At 47.7% G+C, this 14,387-nt stretch overlaps 1 protein-coding gene across 2 annotated transcripts in view; it reads right to left on the bottom strand.

Annotated features, from left to right (window-relative positions):
- Nucleotides 1–7,596, bottom strand: part of pitpnm3 (PITPNM family member 3) — an 83,172-nt gene extending 75,576 nt beyond the window's left edge. For both annotated transcript variants that reach the window (XR_008834846.1, XM_056441175.1), the window contains exon 1: nucleotides 7,478–7,596. Coding sequence is in view for 1 of the 2 variants with exons in the window: in XM_056441175.1 (XP_056297150.1) it covers nucleotides 7,478–7,499 (22 nt within the window). In the remaining variant the exon portion in view is untranslated. The remainder of the gene's footprint in view (nucleotides 1–7,477) is intronic.
- Nucleotides 7,597–14,387: the final 6,791 nt, after the last annotated feature.

Genomic DNA, 14,387 nt, shown 5'->3' with positions numbered 1-14,387 from the left:
ACAGTCCATAGATATGTCTATGAAAGATAACAAGATTTCAGCTTTGTATGTGAAACTGCTTCATGGTGAACTTAAAGAAAATTATCTTCGAGTTCTCTGGGTTTTGAGGAAAATGAGGGAGCCCTCAGTGTCAACGGCCTCATAGGAGGAATCAGTTTTTAATCAGTTTCTACAATCCTCAGAGAATTTCTCCCTGCCGTAGCTTTATCTCTCATTGCCTTCTCTCCATTCCAACCCAGATGGTCTGTAAGCTAAACAAGTGCCAGATTTAGTAATTAGCAGTATTTCATATTTACTCTCTCTCTCTCAACTCGAAGCAACCAACGGCACCCAAAAGATGTACCAGGTTATAAGTGATGGCTGCCGTCACGCAGAGAGGAAGTGCAGAGGGGCTCTCTGGCGATGGCGATGCAAACCGCTTCTGAATGAACACTGTTCCATCAGGAGAGACTCGTTCCGAATTCTACAATACATTTATTACATCTGTATAACATTGGAATAGTGCAAACCCTTTGGTGATTGGACTCTATCCTAAACCAGGATACTCAAGGGGCTGTGGCGCTCCGACAGAATCCTCCCATGGAGTCCAGACAATGGTGGTGAAGAAGGGAATTGCTGCAATCCGATGATGACTTGAGGAGGATGACTGAAAGCTGGCTGGAGGAGCTTGGGGTGGAGGAGGGTCGCATTCGTTTTTTTAAAGCTGGAATGACAACTGGCAGCAGCAGAGCAGAGAACCCCTTTAACAGCAACTATGTAATTGGCTTAGAGACAAGGTGCCGCATCTGGTTGGTTGCTTAAACGTGGCCGCCCCCCCAATATCATCCGATAGTGGGAGAATTGACTGAGAAATTTATAAATGACGTGGAGAGAGTCTTCCTTCTTGAACTATCGCTTAAGCTCCATGACAATCCACAACATCAGAGTGGGGTGACAACAAGGTTTTGCTTCTGCGCATGTGAGAAGCTGGATCAAGTGAGAAGTGCCTCTGCCCCTCATTTAAACATGCACCATGGCCACGCCGAGTATGAATATCACATAGTCGTGAAGGAAAAAGACTGTGTGTGTGTGTGTGTGTCTGTGTGTCTGTGTGTGCGTCCTGCCACAGTGAACACACATTCGTTCACACAGATGGTACACTTAAAGTCTGACTGGTCCTCTGTGAGCTGGAAATAGCTATAAATAGCCTTTCCTCTTCTTCAATTAAACCTAATTGTATCACAAAGTTCAAATCAATCTCTCCAGCCGATGAGAGAAATCAGAGAGCTTGATCACTCCTCATAAATGTATTGTTCACAAACACAGCTCCCAGACGTTATCCCCCTGGATGCTATTTATCTGCAATGCAGCTACGCAGATCGACTCCTCATGGACTGCTCCGCCTGCACACTCTCCCCTTCCGATGCAACGATGACCACTCGTAGTACTGGATTATCAGCCTGAGCATGACTGCGTTTGAAGGGATTACATTAAAAGCGGCATGTTCTTGTGATTTTGAATGAGTTGTGCACTGGATGATGAGGCAGCCACTTAATTACAGCTGGCTGGTGAGGAGATCACAAACTAATTTTGATCCTAACTGTAATTGTTATTACATTACATTACTTGTCATTTAGCTGACGCTTTTATCCAAAGCGATTTACAATCCTGTTACATTCATACACTGTAGACGCAGCTACACAAGGAGCAATTGGGTTAAGGGGTTTGCGAAGGACACATCGACTAGGGCGGGGATTGAACCTCCAACCCCCTGATTGAAAGACGGACCTGCTACCCACTGACCCGTAGTCTCCATTTTTATCCATGATGTAAGTCTTTGATTGTGAATGTGGGAGGCTTAGGACTGAAAGCATTGTTGTTTTTCCCACTCATTGGATCATTTCTATCTTCCGACAAGCAGAACATTTGCATGCATTCGGGGTGGTATTTCTGGTCACCTGGTGAATGTGCTCTTTTTGCTCTGTTTTGACTAAAAAACTGCTCCAAAAAACCCCTATGGGTGCTGAGTGAGTGAACCATTACCGTAAACCTGCCTGTCGATAAACAATGGGGTTATGCCTGATTTATGTTTGACGAATCCACGAAGCACGCGAGTGTCCACACGGCCAAAGTGACGTCATACCATCAGATGTCAATCGCAAAATATTTTCTCGATCAACCTCTCTGTTTGGTCGATAACACGATGACGGTGTTAAGCTCACCTTAGTTCACTGTCATAAAAAAAACTGGCAAATGTTCACATTTGAGACGGCGGATCCACTGAGTTGTTTTGGCAATGTTGCTTGAAAGATGGTTTACACAGTATATTGATTATCAAAATCGCTTCTGATTAAATGTAAAAAGTAAATTCTATAACAATTTGCGATTAACAATTTAACCGACAGGCGCTTCCAATTAATCACCAATGTAAATTAGCCGAACCTACAAAAAAACATCTACACCGAACTAGTAGATTTTAAAGTGAACATGTTTGTTCATAGTCGCATTAGAGAGCCCGAGCATTTCGACGCAGCCAGAAACCTGTGATTCACTAAAGTAGAGAGAGAGACAGAGTGTCTGCCTCACGCTCTGTATTTCGACACCAGTGTGACGTTGAGACATTGGCAGCGACAAACGACGAGGAGACGGGGGCCCGGCTCCAGGTGAGACGGTCCCCCTGCCGCCGCCTCGTCTCTGACCTCAAACGTCAGCGGTCCAGCTGCCGTGTGCATTGTGAATAGCTGCTCCTCCGACACTGGCCCAGTGTGCCTCCCCATGACAAACACCTATTAAATGTAAATTAGCACTGTTGTTTATGATCAAATACAATAACAGAGGTCACGGGCTGAATGCATTAGCACTCGCCTCTGTAGACCATTTTCAAGGATAACAGCCCCAACACATATAATGGTTGTAATAAATGAAGTGCATCACGTCTTAGACTGAGTGACTGAGCTGGATTTGGGCAATCACAAAAAGCATCACATAAATCATTTTTTTGCAAGAAATGTGCCAGCTGTCGATATTCCCAGAACAACGTGGCAGACATGACACATCCAAGATTAAAATGCTGCCAAACATTCACTATTCAGACAGAGACGGAAGCAGAGAGCAAGAGAGAGAGAGACGGTTTATCAGCATCCTTCAGCTCTATTTTTAGCACAACGTTGAATCTCAGCAAAACAGCAGGTAGGCTCCCCATTTATTCTATTTGGACAGCAAATAATAACAATCCAAAACACCTTGGACCAATTCCATTTCATCAAATATGAAAAATTCAAAATGCTGCAGAGTGCACAATCTCGCACAGAGCGCAGAAATGGTTCATAAGATCTGAGGGAGGACAAACAGTAGAGATCAGTTTGACTCTGGGAGAGAAGGATGACAAACATCCCTGGCAATCAAAAACATTTGGGACATTTGGCAGCACAAGACCTTCAAAGCACAGCTGGAACTGAGCATCTGCATTTACATAGAGAAAGTTAAAAGAAGAAAAACAATATTTGTAAAATGGCTAATAGCCAATAGTATTCTGCGAATGTGTATTCAACAACATTGAGAGTCGTTAACAACCGTGCTAGCAGCCATGTGAGGTTGTACTAGTCACAGTGGTGCTTTGAGCAAAATGCTAAAGCACGTTATTATGGTCAACTAATAAACAGAAAGCACATCTGAGGCTTTTGCAAACGAGTTTCGCAGGTTGTTCGGTCATAAACCAAAGTGTCAAAGTGACACATTTAAAATGGTCCAGATCCTGATGCTAGATGGTCAAAGGACCATTGTGTAGGACTCAGTTGCATCTAGTGGAGAGAATGCAGATGGTAACCGTCTCTTACCCCTCGCTTTACAAGCAAGTAAAGTCATTTGTCCATTCTGGGCTCCTGTAGAAACATGGAGGTGCAACATGGCTTACGAAACCCCAAGGATTCTTAGTTTCAGTGGATTACATAATAATAAAAACATAGTTTTCGATCAATAGACCCCCTGTAATCTTACACTATAGAAGGCATCACCTAAAGGACTACAATTCATCTTCAGGGGAACAAGTCTGTCTGCACCAGATTTCATGGCAAATTTCTCAAGACATAGAGCACACAACGAAACCTCATGATGGCGCTCGGCCAAAACCAGGTATTACGAACCATCAAAGTCATTGACAGACATCATCTGGGAACAAGGAATATTTGTAGTTCATACCAATCCGTGGAGACATTTCACAGTATGACTCAAAATACTGCCCTTGTGGTAATGCTAAATTAATGGCATCAAGAATGATATCAGGATTTAACATGTCTGGACAAAATGTCAGAGCAGCTCAATATTGTTGAGATGAAAGAGGGAGATCAACCAAATGATTGAAAACAAAAATGGCGATGTCCCATTTGTCCCACCTGCTTTGTTTTGAGGACTGACACTTGACTCACTGTCCCCATAATTCCTCAATCCTTATTACTCCTCGAATTATCTTTTAATATTTTAATGATTCAAACTGGTGTCTCTCTTCCGGTTGAATAGACAGTTCGTGAATCTGGGCACAAGGTCATCGTTTCTGCAGAAGCTGAGAAAAGCTGCAGTAAACTGTAACGCTTAGATGCTCCAGAAATGCTCGTCGACACTTTAATGATGAAAAAATATCTAGAGCCCCCCTGTACTATTTTAAGTCAAGAGAGAACGTTTAAACTAGGGCTGCAACTAACAATTATTTTAATAATAGATTCATCTGTGATTAATTTATCAATTAATTGTATTAAAAAAATATATATATATTCAAAAACATTAACAGAGATAATCCCCGCCCCCTCACCTACGTCATTCGCGTCCCCGTTAATTTGCTCCATGAAAACGGTTGTCATTTCCTTCATTCAACTCCAGAAGAACCAACCACTAGTTCTGCTTTCTACTCGTTGAGGACATCCCACAAACGTCGGAACATCTAACGCCCTTGTGTTCGGGTTCATCACATCACTCTTTCAATTACTACATTTGGTGGAAGAACGGTGTCTCTATGAGAACTTCTCTACTGGATAAGCGATGTTTGTTGAAAACAGAAACACTGCATGCTTGAAACATGAATGCACGACCAGTAAACCCACACACACTGCACATTGCTTCCAATCCGCCACCGGCCTCACAGAGCGAGTGAATTTCACTTGTTCACTGGAGAGGCCATCCAGTTGCAGCTCGATAGTCTTCCACACTCAAAGAAATGACTCATTGGATGAACTCAATTAAATTGTTGGCAGGTTTTCCATCCAATAATTATATGCAACTCCAACTCAAATTTATCACATCAGTGCAATAAAATGTAATTAAGTTAGTCCAACTCATTTGTATCAAATACATCTAAAATAAAATAACTATATTCATTAAATTAAATTAATTTGTGTTTGTCCAACTCAAAATATAAACTAACTAACTAACAAAACATGCAAACTCGACACAGAAGGAAAGCCCCTACTGGGAATTGAACCCACGCCTTTTGGCTGTGAGGCGACAGTGCTAGCCACTACACCACCGTACAGCCCTGAAAGTGTCTTCACCTCATGTAAACAACTGATTTTCAGCTGGCGCATGCGCAAAGGGTAGTCCCCAATGAAACACATTTATTTTGAGTTGATATGCACACCATCTAACCTAAATAAATCTAATAAATGAAAGTATTCATACATTTAGTGTTACACCCATTAAATATAAATATCTATTTTTGGAATTGATTTATTTAAATGTATCAAACAATATTTAAATGTGTCACCTCTAAGAAGGGCTTGAATCATTTTTTTGAGTGCATGCATTCACAGAACCAACTTTGTGTTGTGAGACTGTCTCCTAAAAACACGACTATTTGCTTGATTTCTAGCGTGGAACAAACTCTATCACTGTGCCTCAATGTCAGAATTACCTTCAGCGTTTTACGTTTGGATTTTTTTGTTTTTTTGTATTTGTATCACGAACAAGGTATTTCATTAACCCTTTTACTGGCTGATGGCTTATGTTGAATATACGGGGCTGCCACTCTTTGTTCACGTCCTCATAACTCCATTTCGAAACTTGAAAAACCATTGCGCTCTGATAAAATTGTTGGCCTCAGAATGTTTAAAAATAGAATACTCAAGATAAATCCAGATATAGAAAATACATTATGTCGAAAGCCTAAGTGGAGATTTAAGTGGAGGTTGATACAACGCTTGATCTCAGCACGGATCAATTTCTTGACGATATCAAGGGAGGATGTTACTTTAAATCAGAGATAGATATATTTTGAAGCCTTATTAAATTTACTGAATAAAATCTCCTCTCTATTGTGATACTAAGTCACTCGTGCCGAGAGTAATAATTATCTGATATGTTATCGATCTCTGCAGGGAAATTCTCTTCCCGGAGCACAAAGCCCACACGCAAATAGCAAGCCTGAAGCGAAGAGAGATTTAGTGACTTGCTCAAAGGCTCTTCAGCTGAGCAGAGATGCTTTAAGAAATAGACCCGGACTAAAGAAAAGCCGGACTACTCACAATGCCATCCTGCTGCCCTCAGCATGATTATCAGGTTATTATTACATTAACGGGACAGTAAACTGTGTAAAATCAATCAAATACACACACACACAAAAGAAAATAACTGGGCTTTCAGTGGTCTTAAGCATCATTTTATGGCCAAACTGTGGAATGGGCAACAAAAAAGCTTGCATTCTCCTGAAATGTCACAACCTCAAAGACCTGCTTTCCTGTAAACACTGTCACAACAAACCCTGTAAACACCTCGTTTCCAATTAACAATCAAATGAGCTGCATGAACAACTTCCTGCTATTAGCAACGCTCTGAACTCCTGTGTTATTCCCGTTTTAACCTTGTCCAGGATAGTTATTTGCGGATTTATTGTGAGATGTTATGTAAAGAGTAGAACAGCGGGCATGTGCGCCGTTTCTCTCTTGTAGCTGTATTCTGTGACCTAATTGGGGATTTCATCAAAAGTTGTGTTTCCCTTTTCTACGCTCACATCCGTGTCAGCTGTGACCCTTTTTAGTTTGTTGACCCTGTCACACATTTAGACGCAACACTGGGCACGCAGAGACAGACAGACAGGAGGACAGACAGACAGAGAGACAGAGAGAAACGGACAGACGGGAGGACAGACAGACAGAGAGACAGAGAAAGAGACATAAAGACAGACAGTCAGAGAGAGACAGCGGGACGGACAGAGAGAGACGGACAGACAGGAGGACAGACAGGCAGGCAGTCAGAGAGACAGGCAGAGAGACAGACCGTCAGAGAGACAGACAGTCAGAGACAGAGAGACAGATAGGCAGTCAGAGAGACAGACAGAGAGACAGACGGACAGGAGGACAGTCCAGCGGACCGTTTGCGTTTGACACACGGAGCTCCGTTTTCAGACCGGTGCACATTCCTACAGATTTGCCTCCAAACACGCAGCACGCGGCTGTGCGCGCGCGCGCCGCTGTCTACCTGTTAGCGCGAGACTGTGCGCGCAGTGTGCCCTTACCTTTTCCTCTCGCCTTTGACATCGTGTCCTCTCCCGCGTGTCCCCCGCCCCCGGTCTCTCTGCGGTCACTGAGCAAAGCCGTGGTGTTAGTCTGCGGCTCAACGTCTCGTCGGACCGGTAGTTAAACAGCGGCTCTTCCTGCGTTCCTCTCCCGCCTGCTGCGCCTTGACGCCAGCCCGAATGAAGCAGCAGGCACGGAGAACTACAGCTGCGGCTTTCGGTCTCCTCTCACCGCGGTGGGGGGGGGGGAGAGAGGGTGGGGGGATAATAATTCTGCAGCTGTGCTCTCTTTCACCTGTCTCAAGTCTCAGAGCATCGACCCGCCCATATGCCCCAGACAGACTTTGTCTATTTGTTGTTGTATCTGTGCAGACTTATCGGCTCACGTGTCGCGTCCACCCTGCAGCTCTCTGCTCTCCGGCGGCTGACAGCAGCCAGAGTTCCCACAGAAGAGACCCGGACTGGAGCTCGACTGCATCCAGCGGTCCGTCCAGCGGTCTGTCCTCTTTCCTCTCGCCGTGTCTGACTTTGCGAAATGCTCAAGAAGTAGGCTATTGTAGTGCCGGAGATACGGAGTCGGAGGCGGAGTATTCAGGATAGAATTCCAAGCTTTAATATCCATCAAGGAAGAGAACCTTATCCACACAACTGCTTAGCATAGCGAGTTTGCAGGAATGACATGCATCAACCCCTGTGTCACAACTTAACTGTCCGTGTGGCAACACCATTCCTAAAGGTGAATTATGTTAACATTACGTGTCACCACACAAGCCCCCCCAGAATTCACACATAAACAAAATCTGCGTGGCGGGGAGGAACAACACGCCGACCACAACGGCTCCTAATAACTGGAGTTGGTAAAGCGACTCCTTCCTGTGCGGTCCCCGTAAGAGGAGGGACCGGAACAACAGGTCTAGCACCCGTGACAGGAGTCAAAGCTGGGGGGCGGCCCCTTCTCGGCGGCCTAGCGAGCACCACCGGTTGGCCCAAGTCCAAATGAGCAGCCTTCACCCGATCGACCGAGATGTGCTCCGCCTTGCCACCCAGGTCGACCACCAGGTGCTTATCCCCGTGTTCCAAGACCCTGAAAGGTCCATCATAAGGAGGCTGCAGGGGACCTCTGTGTGCGTCGTGGCGGATAAAACGTGCCCAGCCGAGCGAGATCCGTGGGCACCTGAACCCCGGAGTACCGTGCTGAGTAGTAGGTACCGGGCGAAAGCCTCCGCGTCCAGCAAGAAAGCCCGCTGGGCCCTCGCCGACCAGGGAGCCGACGCCTTCGGGAGGAAATCCCCTGGAACCCTCAGCGGCTGACCGTAAACCATCTCCGCCGTAGAGCACTGCAGATCCTCCTTGGGCGCGGTACGCAACCCCAGCATCACCCAGGGCAGCTTGTCGACCCAGTTGCGTCCGTAAGGCTGGCCTTAAGGGCCGCCTTCATGGAGCGATGGAAGCGCTCACAGAGGCCGTTAGCCTGAGGGTGGTAAGCGGTAGTCCTGTGCAGCTTAACCCCCAGACCGCCAGCCACCACGCCCAGAGCTCGGACGTGAACTGCGAGCCCCTGTCCGAGGAAATGTCTGATGGGGTGCCAAAACGACACACCCACGTTGCAATGAAAGCCCGGGCAACGTCTGCGGCCGACGTCGACCCGAGCGGAACCGCCTCCGGCCAACGAGTCGTCCTGTCCACCATAGTGAGGAGGTATGAGAAACCCTGAGAGGGAGGCAACGGACCAACTAAATCAATGTTAACATGGTCAAACCTCCTCTCCGCACCAGGAAACGCCCAAAGGGGCCTTCGTGTGGCGGTGCACCTTAGCGCGTTGACAAGCCACCCTCCCCTGCCCAAGTCCTCACGTCTTTTTTAAGTCCATGCCAGACGAACTTTGTGGCCACCAAACGCACTGAAGGCTTAACGCCGGGGTGCGATTGGCCGCACTGCTTCAAACACCGAGCGCCCAGCAGGCGGGACGACAGGCTGCGACAGGCCCGTAGAAACGTCACAAAGCAGAGTGATGTCCGCGTCGCCGAACACCACGTCCTCCAAGCGCAATCCAGTGCTCTCCAACTTCAGAGCCTGGACGCCAGGGTCAGCGACCTGGTCCGCCGCCATGCGCGTATAATCCAGGCCCAACTGGACGGCACCGATGACGACCCTGGAGAGGCAATCCGCCACCAGGTTTGACTTGCCAGCCACATGCTTAATGTCCGTGGTAAACTCTGAAATGTACGAGAGCTGCCGCTGCTGACGCGCCGACCAAGGCTCCGCCACCTTCGACATGGCGAAGGTGAGCGGCTTGTGGTCGACAAACGCCGTGAACTCACGGCCCTCCAGCAAGAAACGGAAGTGCCGCACGGCCAAATAAAGACCCATGAGTTCACGGTCAAAAGCGCTGTACCTGCGTTCTCTGGGCGTAAGTTGGCGGCTGAAAAAGGCGAGCGGTTGCCAAGCGCCCTCCACCCACTGTTCGTGCACCGCGCCGACCGCGTAGTCCGACGCATCTGTAGTGATAGAGATGGGTGCCGTGGGTGATGGGTGTGCCAACAAAGCCGCCTGCGCCAACGCGGCCTTGACCTCAGTAAAAGGCCCCCTCCGTTTCCACCGTCCAGTCGATCGCCTGGACGGGGGTCTTGCCTTTCAAAGCCTCATACAGCGGCCGCATGATGTGGGCAGCTCGGGCGATAAAACGGTGATAGAAAGTCACCATCCCCAGGAACTCCCGTAGCGACCGGACTGTGAGCGTGCGAAAAGCCGCGACAGCCTCCACCTTCGCCGGCAGGGGTGTCGCACCGCCGTCTGTGACGCGGTGCCCGAGGAAGTCAATGGCAGACAGCCCGAACTGGCACTTTGCAGGATTAATGATTAATCCATGATCGCTGAGCCGCGTGAAAAGGGCACGGAGGTGGGACAGGTGCTCTTCCACCGAAGCGCTGGCGACGAGTATGTCGTCCAGGTACACAAACACGAAAGGCAGGTCCCGTAGCACCGAATCCATCAGGCGCTGGAATGTCTGAGCGGCGTATTTGAGCCCAAAAGGCATCCGCAGGAACTCAAAGCCCAAAAGGCGAATCACCGCCATCTTGGGAATGTCTAGAGGGTGCATGGGCACTTGGTGGTATCCACGCACCAGGTCCACTTTGGAAAACACCGATGCGCCGAAAAGTCTTGTATGTGCGGCACCGGATAGCGGTCGGGCATAGTGGCGTCGTTGAGCCGACGATAGTCCCCGACGGGCGGAATCCGCCGCTCGCTTGGGAACGACATGCAGCGGCGAGGCCCAGGGCTGTCGGAGCGGCGGACGATGCCCAGGCGCCCATAGTCGAAAACTCCGCCCGCCACAGCCAGCTTAGAAGGGTTCAACCGCCGGGCCCTGGCGTGAACAGGATGACCCTCCGTCGTGACGTGGTGCTCCACGCCATGCTTGGTAGTGAGTGCAGAAAAGGTGGGTAACGACAGGTCTGGAAACTCAGCCAAAAGTTTAAGAAAATGTCTGACCCTGACAGCGAGCTCGACAGTCCGTCGTACGCTGCGCTGCCGAGTGTGCACACCAGGGAGGAAAACGTCAAGGCGTCAACCAAGCGTTTATTTTTAACGTCCACCAACAGTCCATGGGCACAAAAAAAGTCTGCCCCAAGCAGGGGAAAAGAAATGTCCGCTGTCACAAACTCCCAGCTGAAACGCTGACCCCGATGCACAAACACATAGGCCGCACGCCGTATGTGCGAATGGGGCCGCCATTAGCCGTCGTCAACCGCGGACCATTCCCTCCACGAGCGACGCCTTCCCTCGACGCAGGAACTACACTCCGCTGGGCACCCGTGTCACACAGAAAAAGGGTCCCCGAAATGCTGTCGCTGATGAAAAGGAGCCTGCCCGTGCCGCCCACGCTCACGGCCACTACTGAGCGCGGGCCCCTCCGTTTCCCGGAGGTTTGTAGCTGCATGGAGCGATGCACTTCTTTGCCTTTGTCCCGAAACGTGCGTGGTAAAAGCACTGTCCGGTGTCTCCACGCTGATTAGCCATATCCGGCACCGGCCTCCGCCACGCCGTCCTGCCTGTAAACGGGCCGCCTCCGCCTCTGTCTCTCGTGCCGCCAGGAAAAAGCGGTCCGCCTCCTCAGCCAAGGCGCGGGGGTCTGTGATGGCCGTGTTGGCCAGCGCCCTGGACCCGGGTGGCAAGCGGCGCAGGAAAACCTCCATGAACAATATCTGGGGATCTTCCCCCCCTAGCAGATTCAGCATTTTCTCCATGAGATGAGACGGTCTGCTGTCCCCCAGGCTCTGAATGTCAAGAATCTGGCGTGCTCTCTCCTTAGCAGATAAGCTAAATGTCTTAAGGAGGAGCTCTTTAATCGCCTCGTATTTGCCCTGTAGCGGGGGAGCAGCGATGAATCCCACCAACCTGGACGATGTGGAACTTCCCAGCGCCGTTACCACCAGGTAGTATTTTGCGTCCCCGTCACGGACCTGACGGCAGGCGAAGTGTGCCTCCACGTGGGCAAACCATGCCTCCGCAGCATGCTCCCAAAACTCCGGCAACTTTACATAAACATCACGCTCTGCCATGTTCACTAAGTTTCTGGAAACTTTCCTAGAAATGTCAGGGTCACCACTGTAGTGCCGGAGATACGGAGTCGGAGGCGGTGTATTAAGGATAGAATTCCAAGCTTTAATATCCATCAAGGAAGAGAACCTTATCCACACAACTGCTTAGCATAGCGAGTTTGCAGGAATGACATGCATCAACCCCTGTGTCACAACTTAACTGTCCGTGTGGCAACACCATTCCTAAAGGTGAATTATGTTAACATTACGTGTCACCACACTATCCTAAATAAAGGAGGAGGGGGGCGGTTGCTGTGAGAACACAAATCAATTCCATTGGATGTATTGATGTTTGGAATTAAACCGAATGTTAGCCTATATATAAAGTATAGTTAACAATAATTGTAATGTCACACGTGGCCCCTGTTCGTATAGGCTTGGTATGTCCTAGAAGAGATGAGTTATGAAGATGATGGGCAGCGGGACAAAACATAACAGCAGAAGCGATCATCTGGAATATTAGAGGTTCCACAGATGACTATATAAAGTTAGAGTAAGCGTGAATGAAATAATAGGGTGTGGTTGTAGCGTATTTATTAGGCTATATCTAATTATTAATATGAAGGACACTTGACTGCAGTGGAATCATACGTCCACACATTGAAATCATTGAGTGTTACACGAAAGCCTGTGTTGTAGGCAACAGGATGGCTGTTGGCAGGAGGACGAGAAAGCACTGCAAACTAAGGATGATGGGTGACAGCTAACACATCTGTCAAACATCCATCCCTGAAGCAGCAGGTACCACCTTGGTCTAATCAGGTCAATCACCCAGGCAAAAGAGGAAATCCCCAAAAAACTATCAAAATAAAGACTGATTCCTTTTCTTCCTTTTTGCTTACTGTGGATGAAAGAGAAAAGAGAAATGAAGCATATGAATCATGTTCCCCACACTTTTAAAATTGTGCCATCTGGTATCATCTGACAGATGCTTTATCTTTTGGGTGCCTCCAATTTATTTGTAAGCTCATCTTGATCTCGCTGCACTACTGCAACACTTGACCTGAATTGCTGCAAAATATTGACCTGTACTTGTAAAGCGCCTTTCTAGTCTTCCGACCACTCAAAGCACTTTAACACTACATGACATCATTCACCCATTCATACACAGATGAGAGGGGCTAAGGTTCCATCGGCCAATCAGGAGTAACTAACATTCACACACATTCACACTCCGTAGACACAGCTACGGGAGCATTTTTTTAATGGCAAATATTACACTCTCTAGCGGGTGAAGCCGTCGTGACGTTAATACCTGCTGTGGTTAGCCCTTCTCCTCCTCCACACACGAGGTCCCACAGTCCCACAATGGTCTCGTCAGGTCATCATTTGGCATCCGCATGCACACAAATTAATATTGATAGAGAACGATGCCTGAGCTGATCGCATTACATCACCAAACTTTAGTAGGAATAGATGAAGCCGATTTGTATTCATCATGAAAGCCAGTGAGAATACACTTCTGGCCACTGAGTGGAGATACTGCCACTCACAAAAAGTCATTGGAGAAAGCCTGAAGGCCAAGAAGCCAGCAAGACTGATCGCACTGTTTCCACCAAATGGCTGCACCGACACAATACAAGAGAAAAGAAACAAAAGATTAATTACATTGAGTCAATTTCTTCTGGAAGAAGAATTATATCCATGCCATGATAAAACGAAGTTGATGATGTTTACAAACTCAAAAACAAAGCCATTAAACCTTCCAGCTATGATTTCATTTCAGGGCAATGTGATTGAGTCTGTATCATCATATAAATACCTGGGATTCTTGATTGATGACTCTCTCTCTTTTAAACCTCATATTCAGCAACTTGTGAAGAAGTTGAAAGTGAGGCTGGGTTTCTATTTTCGAAATAAGTCTTGCTTTTCTTTTAATGCTAAAAAGAGACTTGTTGCTGCTACTTTTATGCCTGTGATTGATTATGGTGATGTCTTATATAGGCATGCATCTTCTCAATGTCTCCACTCCTTAGATACTGTCTACCATGGAGCATTGAGGTTCATCACTTATCTTAAGGCTCTGACTTACCATTGCTCCCTGTATGCTAGGGTTGGTTGGACTCCGCTGTCCATCTGTAGACAAAATCATTGGCATGTCCTTATTTATAAGGCTATTCTCCACGTACTTCCATCGTATCTTTGGACGCTAATTCAGCTGAAAAACCCTGGAAGCTACCATCTTCGCTCTGTGACCTCTGCTCAAGGCCTCCTCTTGCTCTCCGTCCCTCACGTCCGTTTGGAAATGGGGAAAAGAGGTTTTAAGTTTGCTGCTCCTGCGGCTTGGAATTTGCTGCAGACAGACCTGG

The sequence above is a fragment of the Pseudoliparis swirei genome, chromosome 20 (assembly GCF_029220125.1).
Source record: "Pseudoliparis swirei isolate HS2019 ecotype Mariana Trench chromosome 20, NWPU_hadal_v1, whole genome shotgun sequence".
Lineage (NCBI taxonomy): Eukaryota > Metazoa > Chordata > Actinopteri > Perciformes > Liparidae > Pseudoliparis > Pseudoliparis swirei.
This window is presented reverse-complemented; position numbering and strand designations above follow the sequence as displayed.